Source organism: Callionymus lyra, chromosome 12, assembly GCF_982586985.1.
Source record: "Callionymus lyra chromosome 12, fCalLyr1.hap1.1, whole genome shotgun sequence".
Taxonomy (NCBI): Eukaryota; Metazoa; Chordata; class Actinopteri; order Syngnathiformes; family Callionymidae; genus Callionymus; species Callionymus lyra.
In genome coordinates, this window is record NC_141829.1 from 21,930,003 (window position 1) to 21,947,459 (window position 17,457).

The following is a 17,457-nucleotide window of genomic DNA, read 5'->3' on the forward strand; positions in this document are numbered from 1 at the left end:
GGTGGGTCTTAAAAGTCGACATGCATTATTGCGCATCTACTTATTGGTGCATTTTTAACATGAGAAACCTATAAATAATAAATTATTAAAGCTCTCACATTTACTATGACATGCCAGATTTGGCTGCTTTAACTGTGATCCACATACATGCATATACTGTCTATTCCCAGGCCAAATGAACCGATTAACGCTGTGAAACGCTACAGTTACAATCAAATGACGCATGTTTTTTTTGTCTAGTATTTTTGTCATTCACCTGTAAACGGTATACATTAAAATCCAGATAAAGCGCTCTACAAATATAAATTACTTACTTGCATAAAGTATTAAATTAAATAAATGATCATGTACGTTAATAGAATCTGGAAAGTTTGGAAACTTGCAAAGGTGTACAATACTATATAGTATATAATTGACTATATACAAACCTTGTCAATTGGCGAAAAGTACAAAGTACTACTCAACTAATTGCTATATATAGTAATAGAAAAATGGTGAACATTTCTAGTAAAAAGTCACTATTAGCTTCATAATATTGATTCAATATAAGTTATCCTCAAAAACGGACTATCAACAAATGTTTGGGTTGAGACAATTTAAAATATTCTGAATCGCTGATGGAAGTGTTTTCAATCTGTGCAGGTTTTGCAGACGCCATCGCTTAAGAACTGGAGAGAACCGTCCTTCTATACCTCGAGACCTTCTGTTGATGTCTGAGCTTGTTCTACCTCGCTTCATTTTGAGCATCATCCAGTATCTGAGGGATGGATACACAGAACCAGGTACAACTATTTCCAACCAGCCAAACAATATTCCGGCACAGATCTCTCAGGATAAAGCTGTAATACAATTCGAATGATATCGTCATGCTTTAAATTGAGGTCAGCATGTTGTTTAACTTATACGTTGTCAAAATGCTTAGTCATTTGACTTATCTTTCTTTACCAGACTCCTCGGCTGAGAGAGATCTACAGAAGGTTCTGCAGCAGCTGGAGCCCCAAATCTCCTTCATGGAGGAGCTCACTAAAATGGGAGGAGCTATGCGAACAGTCTTGACAAAAATCTTGACTAATCAACAGTTGTTCAAGGAACTGAGCATGGGTAAGTTCCTAAGAATGCACTTTTTAAAAGTCAGTTTGTGGATCAACAGGATAAAGGTGGTGTTTGACAACAGAATATCAGACATCTTTGAGCACCTTGACACAAACTTCCACGTTCTTTTTCCAATTAAAAAATAATAAATCAAAGTCGCCATGTGGAATTTTGTGTTGACTCAATGTGGAAAAATTCATATTTTGTTCCTACAATAGGCCAAGAAGATAATGTTTATGCCAAAAAGAACTATGACAAATATTTGTCAGCGTTGAAGAATTCTGGCCTGGTATCTGTGGAGGAGAAGTCTCAAGGTGCTACAGCAGATGTTCCTCTCAATGCTGAGGGGGCAGATGAAGCCATTACACTTTTAGGTAAGAAGTCTTAACAATGTACTTGAATTAATCTAAACGAAGTTTCCACTATTCATTCATCCTCAGTTAACTCTAGTATAATTCATGTTGACTATAATAATGATGATGTGTTGTGATGTATATTTGCACATGTGATGAAATAGTATATAATGTATTCACCAGGATGCTCAGCAGAAGCATGTCCAGATGATTCAAGTAAAGAGGTTTGTGTTAACATCCCTGTATTTATCATATTGTATCTTTATTTGTTACTGGTAAAATTGACGAGTGGTTCTCTCTCTCAGGAGGACCAAGATGGCGGGCAGTCTGTAGGACGGAGGAAGCGGGTGAAGTTGAGCAGCTGTACAAAAGGTTGGTTAAAAAAAAATCAGATTAATTCAAGAAACCAATTTTTACCTTCTTCTTTTAGACTTGTGTATTATCGAGTCCCTGAAGCATCGATGCTTTCTGGAAGAGTTGCTATTTTGGACAATAAAATACGAGTTTCCTCAGAAGATGGTCACCTTCTTACTCAACATGTTGCCAGATCAAGATTACAAGGTAATTCTATTGATTGTTTTTTGAGTCTTTGGTTGTTTTCCTATCAGGGTTTCACACCTCTACTTATTATGGTTTTTCTTTCTTGTCTATCGTTTTCTTGTCATTATTCACCACATTCATGAACCACAGTGTTTTTCTCCCTCTTCTTCCCATCATCACACTTGGTCCAACACTGACTCCGCTCTCCGTCTGTCCTCCTAAACATTGTCTCCAAAAAGTGATGTCCTTACTTCTGATCTTTTCTTATGACGCCTCCAGTGTCTTCATGTCTGACATTATAGTTTTAGCCACCCTTTCCACCCTGCCATCTTTTTTACCTTTAATCATCTCTTTGTGTTAAACTTAAGTGTGTAAAACTTTGATAAAGGATATTTCTCCCTAATATATACATGCATCATTGATTATTCCCTTGTTTTATTCCGCAAAGTTTGCACAGAAATGCTCAAAAAGCGGCTGAAAAAGTTGAAAACCCATATTTTGTCTTTTTTTGGTGTGCACTGCATATCTGTGCCAGTGTACAATTGGTATTTTGAGTGTTTAATGATTTCAAAATGACTTCCTTCCAGATCACCTTCACAAAAACATTTGTTCAGCATTATGCATTCATCATGAAGACGCTGATGAAGAGCCACGAGTCCGACACCATGTCCAACCGCATCGTCCACATCAGCGTGCAGCTGTTCAGCAACGAGGAGCTGGCCCGACACGTGACGGAGGAGTGTCAGCTGCTGGACATCATGGTCACTGTCCTGCTCTACATGATGGAGAGTTGCCTTATCAAAAGTGAACTTCAAGGTTTGTTCAAAAATAAGACTGAATCTTATTATGAAATCTTTGCTTCTAGTTGTTGTTTTTTCTTAGTGTATGTGACTTAATTAAGATGTACTTTTTTCTGTGACCACACTGATGTCGAAGTGTAATGTACTGGACTCCATTTACAGAGAGAGATCAGAAGAAACCCTTGAAAATGTTTTTTTTTTTTTCTCTCGCAAAGCAGGATTAGTCGAGTGTGTGAAAGAGGAGACTTACTCCAGCGAGACTAAACAATTGCGGGTCAATTTTTGCCAAGGAATTTTCAAATCCTTTAAAAGTCTCTCTCTCTCTTTCCTTCCCCCTAAGGGACCTTACGCTTTAAAAACGGTCTGTTTTCGCTTTTAGATGCATGTTTCCCTAATTCATTTTTGCATTTGTTCTCCATTATTTTTTAAATAAACTTAGCTATGTCTATCTTTGAAACACTAAAAAAAAATATTCTGTGGGCTTGAGGATATTAACAGTCTTCTTTCTTATCTCTAGATGACGAGCACAATCGGCACGTTGTGGTTAACTGCAGCGAGGCTTTGCTAAAGAATAACACCTACTGGCCATTAGTCAGCGATTTCATTAACATCCTGTCACACCAAAGTGTTGCAAAGAAGTTCCTGGAAGATCACTCACTGTTGATGCTGTGGATGAGCTTTGTGTCGTTTTTCCAAGGTGAGTCATCGTTGCATTCGTAAGCATTTTGGGTAATATGTTTTATTTAGATGTATAAGGCCTTATAGAAGACATTAAAGCTTTTTAAAACTCATATTTGTAATTTTTTTTTTTATGTAGTATTATAATGGGTGAACTTTAAGAGTTATAGGTAACATACATATTACACAACATTTGGATATAAATCAATCAAGTGTTATTTGTCGCTTTGTGACCCTGGTCTAAAAAGGCGCTATACAAATAGACATTATTATTATTATAATTATTTGTGATGACACACTTCAGTGATGCCACTTTATTTAAAGCTAGTCTTAAGGCATGAATAACAACCAATAGATTTAAAATCAATTGATTCCACCACTTATCGTACTTCCTAAACCTTTTTGTAAGTCGTTGTACACAATGACGGATTATTGTTCTATAAATCCATATTAGTTAATTTTAATATCTTATCAATGTGTTTGCAAAGCATTGTATATATAAAAAAAGAAGATTGTAAATATATCAACTCGAATATCTCTAATATATCTTTTTATTAAAGCTAAATTTTGTGTATAATGTACTATATCGCGGCAGTGACATAATATCTTTAAGTTACAAAATATGTGTTGGTGAGTTCTGTTCATGGAGGCTACAGTTGCTCACTTGCAGTGTGAACCTGACACAGTAACCTAAAAATAACTCTTTGCTTTTACAGCGTTTCAGTGTCTGCATGCTGACATTATTTGACCAGGGTCAGAAGAGCATTTCTGATTTTAATGAATAATAAAAAAAGTTTCAATGACTCTTTCTTATTTGTTCTCAGCTATTCTATCTTATTTTTATATTTTTATAGTCTTTTCATAAATAAAAAAATCTTTGATAATTGAATGAAATATTTCTTGTTACTCTCTAAAATACCATTGTACCATTGTGAGTGTTTTGTCTTTTTTGGCACCATCCATTTCTTCAGAAAGTATATTGAGAATGCATCATGATGTTACAGGTATGAATCTGAATAAGCGGGAGCTGAACGAACATGTGGAATTTGAGTCTCAAACCTACTATGCAGCATTTGCAGCAGAGCTGGAGGCCTGTGCACAACCCATGTGGGGTCTGTTGACGCACTGCAAGGTTAAGGTAAGTTCTCAAGCCCGACATGTTGCTTTAAATAATGTCAACTCTTAAAACCAGTTCTCTCGTTCTGATGGCGTTTCGTTCACGTTGTCTTTGCAGGAGACGCAGGATTATACCAAAACAGTTGTGCGCTACTGTCTGGAGACTCTTCAGATTTGGTTTGATGCCATTAACTTTGTAGATGAAGTAAGTCACCAGCTCACCGTGTGTGTAAATAAAAATCAATCATTTCGCTTGATCCTTTATCTTTTTTGATTTGCAGCCGTCTCCTCATCAAGTGACGTTTCACCTGCCGCTGCACAGGTACTACGCCATGTTCCTCAGTAAGGTAAGACACAAAATAACACAAAGTCCCAGTTTTAGCAATGGTATGAAATTTTTTTTTTTTCAATTATTACTTCCATCAGGCCGTTAAGTGCCAAGGTCTGGACTTGGACAGCCTTTTACCCGACCAAGAGATGCTAATGAAGATAATGGTGCATCCTCTCCAGATTCAGGTAGGAAGATGTTCATAATTGTGTTTATGGAGTGTGAACATCAAAGTCCTCATTGTTAAAGTCGGGATAAATGTTCCTCAAACCATTGTAGTATATTGCTACAATCATGCAATTACTGCACTGCAGGGTGTCGCACTGCTTTCAAATTACATTACATTTTTTTTTACCAAAGTCATTTTATGATTTGTATCTCAAAGTGTCTAGCAAATAAAATATGTATTGTTTAAATTAACAATTAACGTTTGTTAATTTATGTTGCAATTAAACCTCCAGCCGTCAGACAATCATTGCGTTCTCTATAGCTTAAAGACGATAAGATAAGATTATACCGATGACTAAGAACGAGAGGATACAGTTGACTCCAGCCATGTTTAAAGCTGATATTTGTACGTATTGTGGTTTCAAAAGGAATAAAAGCGGTTACCGCTTAGTCAAGAGTCTGCGGTCTGTTAATTCGGCAACCCCAGAGTCAAGTACTTCTTTCTACAATCTTGCAAATATATCCTACAGTATCGCAATCTATCATCTCGTTATGTGTAACGTATCACCAGGTTCAATACACATCCCTTCACTGCGTAGATATTATGTAAATTTCTCATGGCTCTTTTACAGAGTGCAGAAAAGGAATGGGAGAGTGCAGCGCGATTGGAATAATTTTGAGTGGCCTGTTTGACATTTCACCATCTCATCATTTCAGAGTAGTCAAAGAACTGTATCTTCTATATAGGGACTAATATTTGAAAATTTAATAATTTAATTTGATTGCAGATAAACGCCGTTCAATGAAAAACAATCTGTTTCTTTGTCTCCAGGCCTCTCTGTCAGAGATCCACAGCAACATGTGGGTTAGAAACGGCCTTCAGATCAAGGGACAAGCAATGACATACGTGCAGTCCCACTTCTGCAACTCCATGATTGACCCAGACATTTATCTGCTCCAGGTGAAAAGATGAAACCTTTGAAGATTTCTTTAATTGAATTTCTCCCTGCTGACATCCATCTCTCCGTCTCTTTCAGGTTTGTGCGTCAAGACTGGACCCTGACTACTTCATCTCAAGTGTCTTTGAGAGGTTTGTTCCATTCTATGAAGCTATTCCTACTCTGAATCAAACCTCTTTTCTACGTCCTTTGTGCTTCTGAAGATTTAAAGTGGTTGATTTGTTGACCATGGCGCCTCAGCATCAGAACTCTCTGTTAGACGCTGAGCAGGAGCGACCCATGTTGGAGGGCGCTCTCACCTTCCTGGTCATATTGACAAGCCTTCGCACTCATCTGGGTGAGTGAGATTGTTCAGAATGACAACCTCACGGTACATCCTAATCTCATTATATTTCTCCCTTAAGGAATGACTGATGACGAGATACTGCGGGCAGAGATGGTCTCACAGCTGTGTATGAACGACCGCACTCACAGCTCACTGCTAGACCTGGTAACTCTCAACATTTATTCTTCAACTATTCCCTGGATTAACCTTTCTTTTACCAACTTCTTCAAGATTCCAGAGAACCCCAACCCAAAGAGTGGCATAGTACCTGGCAGTTGTAGTTTTGAAGAGATGCTTTCTGCTGTAGCTGATTTTAAAGCTCCCGTGTTTGAACCAGGAGGTTCCATGCAGCAGGGAATGTACACACCTAAAGGTAACATTATTCCATTGTCAAAGTTAATTATTGGATATCTAGTTGTGTCGAATCTTCTGTTTTTTTAACATTCTTTTGTAACATGAATTTTGTAACAAAATTATGATTGCCCATGTAAAATGTTCAACTTTGCTTATCTACCGCCCTCTACTGGGTGATGAAGGTTGCTTTGAAAAATAATTATTCTTTACATAGTGTTTATCTGTTTATATTTAAAGCTGACTGAAATGAGAGCAAAATAAATGATTTTAGGAACATTTTAGCTTGTTTTTTTATTACTCTTCTCTATAGAATATTGAATAATGAGATTGCCATCTAAACCTAGTGCGGGAATAAATAAGATTAGGGAAAAAATGGAAATTATACAATGTCAAAGACCTAGGGAAAAACGAGCAGAAGTAAATAAATAAAACATAAAAAACAACCTAAATGTATGTTGTGTGATGATGCATAATCATTGCGTAAAAATAGTTTCTGTTTTTATTTTTAATTTCAAGAAGTATCTTTAATTCCAGTCTACTTCAGTGACAAATTTAAGATTTAATTTGTGAATGTTTGTAAGTGATGGCCATGCAGACACAACTAAGCATAAACCTACCTGTAAATACCTGGTTATTCTGAAACAATCACCTTTATTAGGTTACAGAAAACACGGCCGCTAGAGGGCAGGCTTAGACCAGTTTACGCAAACTTGAGCATGACTAGCAGGGAATTGTGCTTAATGAAGGTAATTTTCGTCTTATTCCCACATCTAGCGGAGGTGTGGGAGAAGGAGTTCGACCCAATCATGGTGGTGCTCAGAACTGTCTACCGTCGAGATGTCCAGTCAGCAATGGACAGATATGCAGCCTTGTAAGTCAACACTTGGTATTTCTGAGCAAGATTATTGATGTGTGACAATAAACTGGTATCAGACGCAGTATAAGCTGCAGCAGATATTTGTATTGATGTAATTCTGTCAGACTTTCCTCTCTTCATCATGATGAGACTTGATAAGAGAGGTTTGGTTCACTGGGTGCTTGAGTTGATTCAATTAGAGAGCTGTCGAGGAAAATCAATATTTCAAGCTGAATTGTAATTGAATTGAGGAAATCTGCTCTTTGGGATCGAGCCACAGGTCTCTGCCGAGATTAATCTGACATTGGATGTTAGTGTTACCTTGAAATCTTGAAATATCTTTTACATTTTATCTGTAAAATTAAATTAGCATGCACAATTCTTCTGTAGAAATGTTTGGTGTTAACTCCTCAATGTTGATTTCACACTTGAGTCTGATGTTTTCTGTTTTGCTCTCAGCTTGAAACAGTCTGGCATCGACGCTGCTACACCGTGGCCACCTTACAAGGAGAGGACTCCTCTGCACCCTTGCTATAAAGGCCTGATCAGGCTGTTGCACTGCAAGACCCTCCACATTGTGATCTTCACTCTCCTTTACAAGGTCATCACATTTACTAATGGACGTTTACACTTGGATTAAATAGCAATAATTATTATACAGGGCATTAAATTGATCATAGATAAGCACGGCAGTAACAGCCAGAGCTGATCAACAACGGACAAAACTTTACATTAATACCATCTACGTGGTCTGTGTTGTGATTGTGTTGTTGGCGAAACGGTTAATTTCAGTTTTTTTTTTAATTCTGTTTCATGATCATACAATCGGCTATAATATTTATATCTAAAGGTAACTGAAAATGAGACTTAAGTTGTTCTTACTTCACTTTAAAAACAATGTTTTTAGTATTAAATGAACCAGCTTTGTATATATATATATGGCAAATAATTTTCAGTATGTGTGTATGATTTTATATATACTAACACTAAATGGAAATTGTTTTTTTGCTATAAAAACATTTTTTACTGGACATTTGTCATACATTTGTTTTTTTTGTTAGAATTGATCTCATGAAAACAAAACTTTAAAAATAACATTTTTTTTAAATGTTTTTTCAGATCTGGAACGACCACCAGAACATGTATGAACATGTACTGTGCATGGTTCTGTACTTAATCGAACTGGGGTTGGATAACCAGGTTCAAGAGAGCAAAGAAGATGAGGTGAGTTAAATACTTGTAAGATGTCCTAAGTGAGTGGTTTTTGTCTTGTGTTCCGAGATAAGTTGCATTTAATATGTAACAACGCTCACAGAAAGGTAACGGAAACGGAGGGACTGCAACTGGATTTAACTTTATTCTTTTAATTTACTATAACTTTCAATCCTGTATTTGTATTATTTCATTTTTCCAAATCAACTAGTCATTTTCTACCTCAATAAACACTTTAACTGCCTGTCAGTAAACTCATGACAGTAGCATTGAAGTTATTTTTAACGTGATGTGAAAGCAATATTATAAATGGCATTTTTATTAAGTCCTTTTCTAAACTTTCAATAACACTGACTATTCAGAATATATTGCAATGATGAGTCAGCCGCCCTAACTCTTCGTGTGTTGCATGTGATGCATTCCTACCTAAGATTTTGACTAGGAATTTTCTAGTTGGAAAAATCTTACGTTAAAGTAATTTAAAATTCTGTTGGTGTTGACTGATTTGTCATTCAAGAGTCAAACCGATTGAGTTGATGGGTTTTTCAGGAGCCATGTATCGAGGAGCACTGTCACGACAGCTGGTTTCCAGGCACCAACCTCCTCTCAAACCTGCACCACGTCATCAACTTTGTCCGAGTTCGTGTTCCTGAGACGGCCCCGGAAGTGAAAAGGGAAGCTCCACCCAGCACCAGCTCTGAGGCGTCTGCCTATGGCCAGGTAAGCTGTCGCTCTGGATGATTAAGTTTATCATCAGTGCTTTGTACTGTTAGATATATTTCCTCTCTGCATCACTCATTAAACTGAATTTCTCTACCGACACGTTACTGTCCGCTTTGCATAGGCTTTGCTCTTTCACTGCTCTCATGCTCCTCCATGATCACCCTTTCATTTTGTCGCTCGACCCACAGAACTCCAGGCGGCTGTCAGGGAATTGGAGAGAGGTAGCTGTTTGCACCCCATCTGTAGCAGCTCGTGCCTCTGTCTGTATTTCTCTACGATCATACGAGCATGTTTGAACCTCTCGCTGTGTTATGGTGTGTGTGTAATGCAACGCTTCAGCACTTCTCCTCCCTTTTGACTGCTGAAACTAATTACGTGTGTAATGCAGGTTTGGGTAAACGCTTTTTAACTGCACGTCAGAATGATTGATGTTGCCTTGACTGGCCACGAAGATGTATGTTTATTTAACACTGCAGCTCAGGTCCGTCTTGTCAGGTCAGGTCGCAGCAATCCTGGAGATTGGCTGTGTGCTACTGGGAGATGATTTGAATGAGCCCTTCGCTTGTTTTCAGCCTTATCAGCAGAGATGACAATGGATATTTAATTTGACTTTTATATGTATTGTGCTGGGTTTAAAATGCTAATGCAGCTAATATCCAATCCATCATAGTCCATCAATTTATATTCGCTGCAGTGTTCGGTGACAGGGTTTTTCTGCTGTAGCCTGGACCCACGAGATGTTGGTGGAAGTGAAAAGAATGGTGACAGGACTGTTGACTTGCATCTTTCCTGTGAATAGCCATGTATAGATGTTCAGAGGTTTACTCCATGGCTACTGTATACCTTTTTTTAAACTACTTTACTGTATACAGGATCTAATAACAAAGATTTATGGATGTCCGAATGAATTTAAATAATGAAATTGAAGCTCCTGTCTCTCATTATGGTGTTTGTTTATCATTGTTGTGACACTGTTAGACATGGAGGTGATGAAGGGTCAGAGAGATCTCTCTCGTCAGCAGTTTGCTGCTTTAGTGATGAATGTGAAAATGTGGATAGGTGACTATTTTAATAATTTGGTTTGGTCAATTTATTGGTTTCATTATTTTACTTCTGACCTCCGCCAATCGTGATTGACAGAAAGCGGCAACGCCATATTTTATTTTGTAAATGTCAGATGTTCCAATGTCAAATTAGAGGTTAATCAAGTAAGTTAGGCAACATTCCATAAAGTCACATTTCTCGTCTTTACCAGCTCATTGTTTGTCTTCTTCATTTTCTTTAATTCGGTACCTTTCATTTTTCTACTTCCTTTCTCTATCATTCTGTCCATTCTGTATGCATTTAATTCTCAGTTTTTTTCTTTATAAAAGGATGAGGTGTATTTTTATTTTTGTTTAACACTTGAAGCTATAAGAATTACATTTTACTACTAAGGCTTGGATTAAAATCCCCTTTCTTTCAATAAAACTTTCGAAGGAAACCAGCAAACCAAGTCTAACTCTAAAAACTTAAAATTGTTTAACCAAAATTGCATTTCAAATTATATTTGTTTGGCCCTTAAGCAAAAGACTTTTTGTTGATGAGCAGGGATTTTATTGAACATTCATATGGATAAAATATGAGTTCAAAAAGATATAGTGGTTCTTAAAGCAGTTATTTTCCTACTTGCTTAACAATGCTACCATCCACCAAAAAATGTTTCAAAATAATGTTTTTCCTTAAAGAAAAAAGGCTTAACAAGGTAATATCTTTTATGAATGTATATTTTTCCTGTGTCCTCTTAGAATCTACGTGAAGCTCAGGTATTCAGTCTTGTGGCAGAGCGCAGAAGGAAGTTCCAGGAAATCATCAACCGCAGCAGCACTGAAGCCAGCCAGGCCGTCAAGCCCAAGAGCTCCTCAACGCGTTGGGTCCCGCCGGGAACCCCGCCCCAGCTGGTGACCGAGATCCTGGAGATACGGGAGAGCATGCTGACGCTCCTCATCAAGCTCCACCAGAAGTTATCTACCAAGCAGAACTCTCTGTCGCCATCGTGGCTCGACGACATGGACTTGACCCGCCACGCTCATGGCGACGGCATCACCGCCATCGAGCGAATCCTCACCAAAGCAGCAACTCGTAGCTGCCAAATCAGGCGCAGCATTCAGGACATTTGTGGGAAAGTATCTCCTCCTGTACCACCCAAGAAGAGCACTCCGGCAGATAAGAAAACCATGGATAAAGAGGAGAGGTACAACTTTTTTTAAATTGCATTTTTTTTTATAATGGACTGTTACTAAATCACACTTTATCACTAGCAATGATAAAGTAACATGAATAATGATTTAGTATATTTAATGCCCTTTCCATGGTAACTCGAATAAACCATGTCATCTAAACAAACTATGGTAAAACAAATGCTCTGAAAGTTATCTTTATATAGTTCAAAGTTTAAATGCTCCGTTATAATTCAGCTTGTTGAACATTAATCTTCTTGTGTCATTCATAGACGTCAGAGAGCCAGAGAGAGGCAACAGAAACTACTTGCTGAATTTGCCTCTAGACAAAAGAGCTTCATGGAAACTGCCATGGATGTTGGTAAGAGCACTTGCATCTTTTCTATAAAACTTACCTGTCAGTCTTGATACACAAACATGTCCATCCATTCTACCTAACTTGCAAGCTTTACTAAACATCCCAACATTCCACTTTTCTTAGGTCTTTATAAAAAGAATGTCAGCAAAAGATCCAGTAAATTTACAGAACAAAACTATATTTGATGACGTTAAGTCGATTGTAATTAATACACGTACTTCATAAAAGGTGCACATGCACCAACACTTCCCTCTGTGATGACCATTTTGATTTACTTATTCACAACATCGTATGTGAATCCTTAATTTTTTGTGATCCAGTGGAATTGAGTGCTGATTCAATGGACGAACCTTATGACAAGCAAAGTGGCCCATTGCTTCATTTTCTAAGAGGGTCCAATCAGATGGAAGTTCACAAAAAAATCTTAAATAAAGTGTTTGGTGTGATTCCAGGGTTAGAAATACTGACTTGCATCATGTTTGGGTGGAACTCATAACTTGGTACATTTGGCCTGATTCCATCTGTATGTTTCTTATGTTCAAAGGTATCCTCTTATAAACACATTTACTGTTAATGTTTCTTGTCCTTTATTTGTTTAAAATCAAAATCTTTTATTCAGGTTAGAATATCATTGCCATGTGCTGAGGCAAGGTGATGCTTGTGTGCTCGTAGTCTCTGCAGGCCTGTTAGGGGGAAAATGAGAGGACAGGGGACCTGTGGGAGAGCTGGGTATGGAGGGCACATTGGTTCAAAGCCCGAATAATGTTTTTTTTATTCCCTTGGTCTCCACTGACAGTGCATAGTTAGTCAGTGAAAAATGACTCCTGTGGTTATAGAGAACATTCTAGTAGGTCATGAGAAATACATACTTGTATATAATGCTATATTTCTGTCCGGTAATGTCTGCATGTGATTAGTCAATACATTATAATGGCGATTATTACAGTTATTAGGCTGCTATAGTAATTTTCTTACTGAGATACAAGTACATTTCTAACAGTCAGTTTATGGAGACAGAGCCAGTATGGGTGTAAAGTGTCGCTTCAGGCTCTTCCGATGACATCTAATGCAAACCTCTTTCATTTCCCGCGGGAAAGCGGCGACCTTTCCCAAGAACATTTTCTCTCGCAGAGCCATAAATCAATTTCCTACACTGCTTGACATTTCGCCACAATATTTACTGGTCAAATTGAACGCACTTCTTCGCATTTAAAAGCAACTCAGTGAGTTATGTGAGAAATGATTATGCTGGTAAGCTTTCAAATTGTGTTTTTTAAGTAGGAAACTCACAAAAAGGTCTATGGTGGGTCTAAACACACACAGTAGCCACAACATTGTGCTCTTCTGTACCTGTGCTTGCTACTGCTTTTTGGGCGGTTGTCGGCTGCTGAAGTAGGAATATTGGCTATATTTAGGATTATGTGAGAAGGGTATGTTAGGGTTAGGTTTTGACTAGTGTCAAACAGGTACTGTTGTAGTCCTGCTTGAAGAATTGTGGGATCAAACTCTTAACTTTGTCTTTAAACCTTTTTAAAGAAAAGTGATGTATTTAACTATTTTAATGTATTTTGTTAATTACTGACTTACTACTAGGGTTTGCCTTTTGACCTTGCTGACTCTAAACCATTTTTTTTTACCTCTAGAATCTCCAGAAACGGAGGCAGCCATGGAGATGGGCGCATCAGAAATCATGGAATCAGAGATTCTTTATGACTGTGTGATCTGCGGTCAGAGTGGACCCTCCACCGAGGACAGGCCCACAGGACTCGTCGTTCTCCTCCAAGCATCATCAGGTACACCAGTATTCCCCTGCTGATTCTGTTAATCTTCATGATGTAAACTCATAATTGTCAAAATTAGAAATACAAGAAAAAGATAAAGTAAAGAAAATGGTTAAATGTGTAGTCGAGGATTTACTTTTTAAGGCCAGATAAGTAATGGTTATGATACTTTTCTAGTCTGATTCACTTTCAGAGAAACTATAGAGTAGAAGAGAGTCTTTAATCTCTGTGCAGCAACTGCTATCTTTCTCTTTGTGTTTAACTTTGTAATTTTAAATCTCCGTTATGGTTTTTCCTTTCAGTTCTGGGTCACCGCTGTAAGAGCAGCGAAGCAAAGAAGCTTCCAACAAGTGATGAAGAACATATCTACTCAGCAGACACGTGCGCGGTCGCCAACGATGTCAGACTCACACTCATGCAGCAGTTCTTCAAAGATGTAGGTGACTCTTTAAGTCAAAATCCGTTACAAAACGGTTATTAAAGCGGTGCTTAAATTAGTTAATTACTTTTACTTATTGTTGTTTGTTTCTTCCAGGGACTCTGTTTTCTTTTAACCATTTCCTGAAATCAAAGAAAATCGGTGTTTGATTGTTAAGTCTAAGATTTACTATACATTTTTAATATAAGCTGTTGAAAAGAGAGTGGCTGAGAAATAGAAGAAGATAGAAACATGGTAACAGCAGCAAAATATAAAAAAATTAAATATATAGCAATAATTAATATTATTTATTATATTATAAGCCAAATGATGCCAAAACATTATATGTAAAGTGTATCTTGAGTATATCTTATTTAATTGTATATATGTTGTATATTCTTATTTTCTCTTAATGTTTCTGCAGAGCTCTTGTCTACAATGCGTCTCCATAGGATGGGATGGCGGCGTCTATGTTCAGACCTGCGGACACACGTTGCACATAGATTGCCACAAGTCCTACATGGAGTCCCTGAGGGTAAAATTATTATTGAATTTATGACTGTATTGGATTAAAACTGATGTCTATAGTCATTTCTAACTGTCGCTTATGCCCTCTTCTATTTTAGAACGATCAGGTCCTTCAGGGGTTTTCAGTCGACAAAGGAGAGTTTACATGCCCGCTGTGTCGACAGTTTGCCAATAGTGTTCTTCCATGTCGCCCAGGACGAGGCACAGAGCCCAGTCCGTGGCATTTACCCTCAAACAAAAAGACCTGTGTACTTGTTAAAGAGGTGGAAGATCTACAGGAAAAATTGGGCCCCTTTCCAGTAAGTTAAACTGCTACAACAAACCCACAAAATGACTGAAGAAACACTAGTCAAGTACGTGTGAGGTGCTTTTCATTTTTACAACCTACCTTAAGGAGCATTTATTAGTCAAAAAAAGGTAGCGTTTTTGTTGAAATATACGTAATATTCAAATCTTGGTTCATTTAAAAAAAAAAAATTTTCAGCTGCCCCCTCTCTTTTGACAGAACATGGCTGTGGTCATACGTGTCAATGGGGAAAGTTTACAGTAGCATTTGATTGACTACCATAGTAAATTCAAATAAAAATACAACAAATCAACGTTCTTTTAACATAATTCTTGTTAGTGGATATTTTATTATTGTGATTTCCTTAAAAATATGTCGGTACCAGCAGTGAGAAGTCATGAAAATATGATGAACTCCAGCATGAGCATCTCAACAGAGATGTTTCTTGTCTGTTTATATTTTAATGGTCACATATAACAAATAAGTGGAAGAATTTCCAAAAGTATTTTGATTAAAATATGCATTTAGTACTTCCATCGCACTTAAAACCTCCATGTAATGATGAGTATCTCCACTGATAATAATGTTTTGTTCTATATCTTTTGAAGAATGAGACCAACTTGACTAAGGAGATGGAGTTGGTTATCAAAGACATCAAAAACACAACGCAGAAAAAATACATGGATTACGGCAAAAACCCCGGCTCGTCTGATAACGACTTCCTCTTCATGTACTCTGTGGCGAGGTGAGTGCTGCTTCAGGGAAGAACACTCTCACAAATATTGTGTCTCAGCAAAGCATCCGTTTCCTTCATCAAGTAATTTAGGTCTTTGGTTCACACTTGAGGTCGGGATCTTAGTAAATACTTAAGCCAAAGCTCGGATAATCATTTAAGCAGTTTCACTAACCTGGACTCTGGTCATGTGCTGAGCAAGGCCACAGAGAAATATAATTAAAAAGTAACTAATAAGATTATTCTCAATGTTTGGTGTTACTAATTTTTGTCGTCAGTGTTTTTTTGTTGTTTTTTTACCTTTTTGGTAATCATTTAATAGTGTTAATCTACAACATAAGTACCAAGAAAGAATGTTTACAGCCACAAGGTCCTGATTTCAAATATAACCCAGCATGTCCTTAAACCTTAAAATGTAGTGAGACACATTCAACGAAAATATTCACATCACTAACTTCAGACCAGACGGCTAAATCCTGGGTTGCTCTTCTCATCCAACCTCTCATCCTGAATCACAATTGTGCTAAAATAGCTGTGTCCTCCATTTGATGTCAAAGTCGTTGTTTCTCTTTTTTTTTTTCTCCATCAAATGTTATTTGAAATGGAACTGGAATTCAAATCAAACCGACAGAACATGTACGATTAAATCACTCTTACAGTGATTTACTTATTTCGTCGTGTTTTATTTGATTCTGTAAGAGAGAAACTGTTGTGCTTTTTATTGCTGTAGTTGACGTTAGTTTGATGTCTGGCTATTGTACAAATTGACATGGTGAGAGAGGAGTTTCCATTGATGATAGTGTTGGTTCTTGATAAAATGATGTGTTCTAATTTGAAAAGGAGGTGAAATAAAGTCTGTAGAAGCAAGGTTGAGAGGGAGCTATGTCTTTTACTTTGACTGTTGCTTTCATAAGATGGACTCGGAGAATATCCAGACACGTCTTTCTTGAAATAGATTTGGAAGACTTGCCGTCATAGAGTCACTACGTTGTGTCTCCATCTACTCCAGAAATGTTGTGGGACCTTTTGGTGGAGGAGGTGGAAAGGCAATTTCAAATTTTCTCAAGAAAGTATTCGTTGGAAAAGGCCAGACAAATGACATTTTTATTCACTTAGACTGGAGCCTGGTCTAGTAAATGCGCTCTATAATGATAGTCTGGCCTACAATTCTCTAACAGCTTTGGTTGTAACTCTGGTTTCACTCCAGGAAATGAATTCTCGCAGCACTGAAACCATGCAGACCTTTGCCCACCTAATGCTGAGCTCCCTGCAGCTCTCCACCCTTAACGGACAGTTCCCCTGAGTGCGTTGTGGTGCCTTTTGGCTCTCTGAAGTTCAATGAACAGCGCAAATTGCCTGAGGAGTGGAAAATTCCTCTGTCACAGGGGTGCTCTTATCAGCAAAAGCCAGATGGAGCTTCACCATGGCTGCATTATCTATGTGAAATTGCTTTTTCTCTCAGGAAACCTGCGCGCTGGCCCCCACCCCGCCTGCCCAGACAAAGAAATGGCCAGTGGCAGATTGAAAAGCTACCATGATCACTTTTATTTTACCAACGCTTATCTGCCTCCTCCATCTTTGTGTTTTGTTAAAGGCAGTGTTTTACTTAATTCTCTGATTGGTTGTTTGA

At 37.7% G+C, this 17,457-nt stretch overlaps 1 protein-coding gene across 2 annotated transcripts in view; it reads left to right on the forward strand.

Moving 5' to 3' along the window:
* Positions 1 to 17,457, forward strand: part of ubr3 (ubiquitin protein ligase E3 component n-recognin 3) — a 28,881-nt gene that overhangs the window by 1,230 nt on the left and 10,194 nt on the right. Inside the window, exons 2-30 of one of the 2 annotated variants that reach the window (XM_087803513.1) lie at positions 643 to 782; positions 949 to 1,101; positions 1,311 to 1,466; positions 1,629 to 1,669; positions 1,751 to 1,817; positions 1,876 to 2,006; positions 2,573 to 2,801; positions 3,303 to 3,482; positions 4,468 to 4,601; positions 4,698 to 4,784; positions 4,861 to 4,926; positions 5,006 to 5,095; positions 5,908 to 6,036; positions 6,113 to 6,165; positions 6,238 to 6,371; positions 6,439 to 6,524; positions 6,591 to 6,732; positions 7,488 to 7,584; positions 8,029 to 8,170; positions 8,689 to 8,793; positions 9,331 to 9,501; positions 9,693 to 9,725; positions 11,292 to 11,737; positions 11,996 to 12,084; positions 13,725 to 13,874; positions 14,165 to 14,298; positions 14,705 to 14,815; positions 14,907 to 15,107; positions 15,703 to 15,839. In XM_087803513.1, coding sequence (XP_087659639.1) covers positions 643 to 782; positions 949 to 1,101; positions 1,311 to 1,466; positions 1,629 to 1,669; positions 1,751 to 1,817; positions 1,876 to 2,006; positions 2,573 to 2,801; positions 3,303 to 3,482; positions 4,468 to 4,601; positions 4,698 to 4,784; positions 4,861 to 4,926; positions 5,006 to 5,095; positions 5,908 to 6,036; positions 6,113 to 6,165; positions 6,238 to 6,371; positions 6,439 to 6,524; positions 6,591 to 6,732; positions 7,488 to 7,584; positions 8,029 to 8,170; positions 8,689 to 8,793; positions 9,331 to 9,501; positions 9,693 to 9,725; positions 11,292 to 11,737; positions 11,996 to 12,084; positions 13,725 to 13,874; positions 14,165 to 14,298; positions 14,705 to 14,815; positions 14,907 to 15,107; positions 15,703 to 15,839 — 3,834 coding nt within the window. The remainder of the gene's footprint in view (positions 1 to 642; positions 783 to 948; positions 1,102 to 1,310; positions 1,467 to 1,628; positions 1,670 to 1,750; positions 1,818 to 1,875; positions 2,007 to 2,572; positions 2,802 to 3,302; positions 3,483 to 4,467; positions 4,602 to 4,697; positions 4,785 to 4,860; positions 4,927 to 5,005; positions 5,096 to 5,907; positions 6,037 to 6,112; positions 6,166 to 6,237; positions 6,372 to 6,438; positions 6,525 to 6,590; positions 6,733 to 7,487; positions 7,585 to 8,028; positions 8,171 to 8,688; positions 8,794 to 9,330; positions 9,502 to 9,692; positions 9,726 to 11,291; positions 11,738 to 11,995; positions 12,085 to 13,724; positions 13,875 to 14,164; positions 14,299 to 14,704; positions 14,816 to 14,906; positions 15,108 to 15,702; positions 15,840 to 17,457) is intronic. The other variant, XM_087803512.1, reaches the window with a different exon arrangement.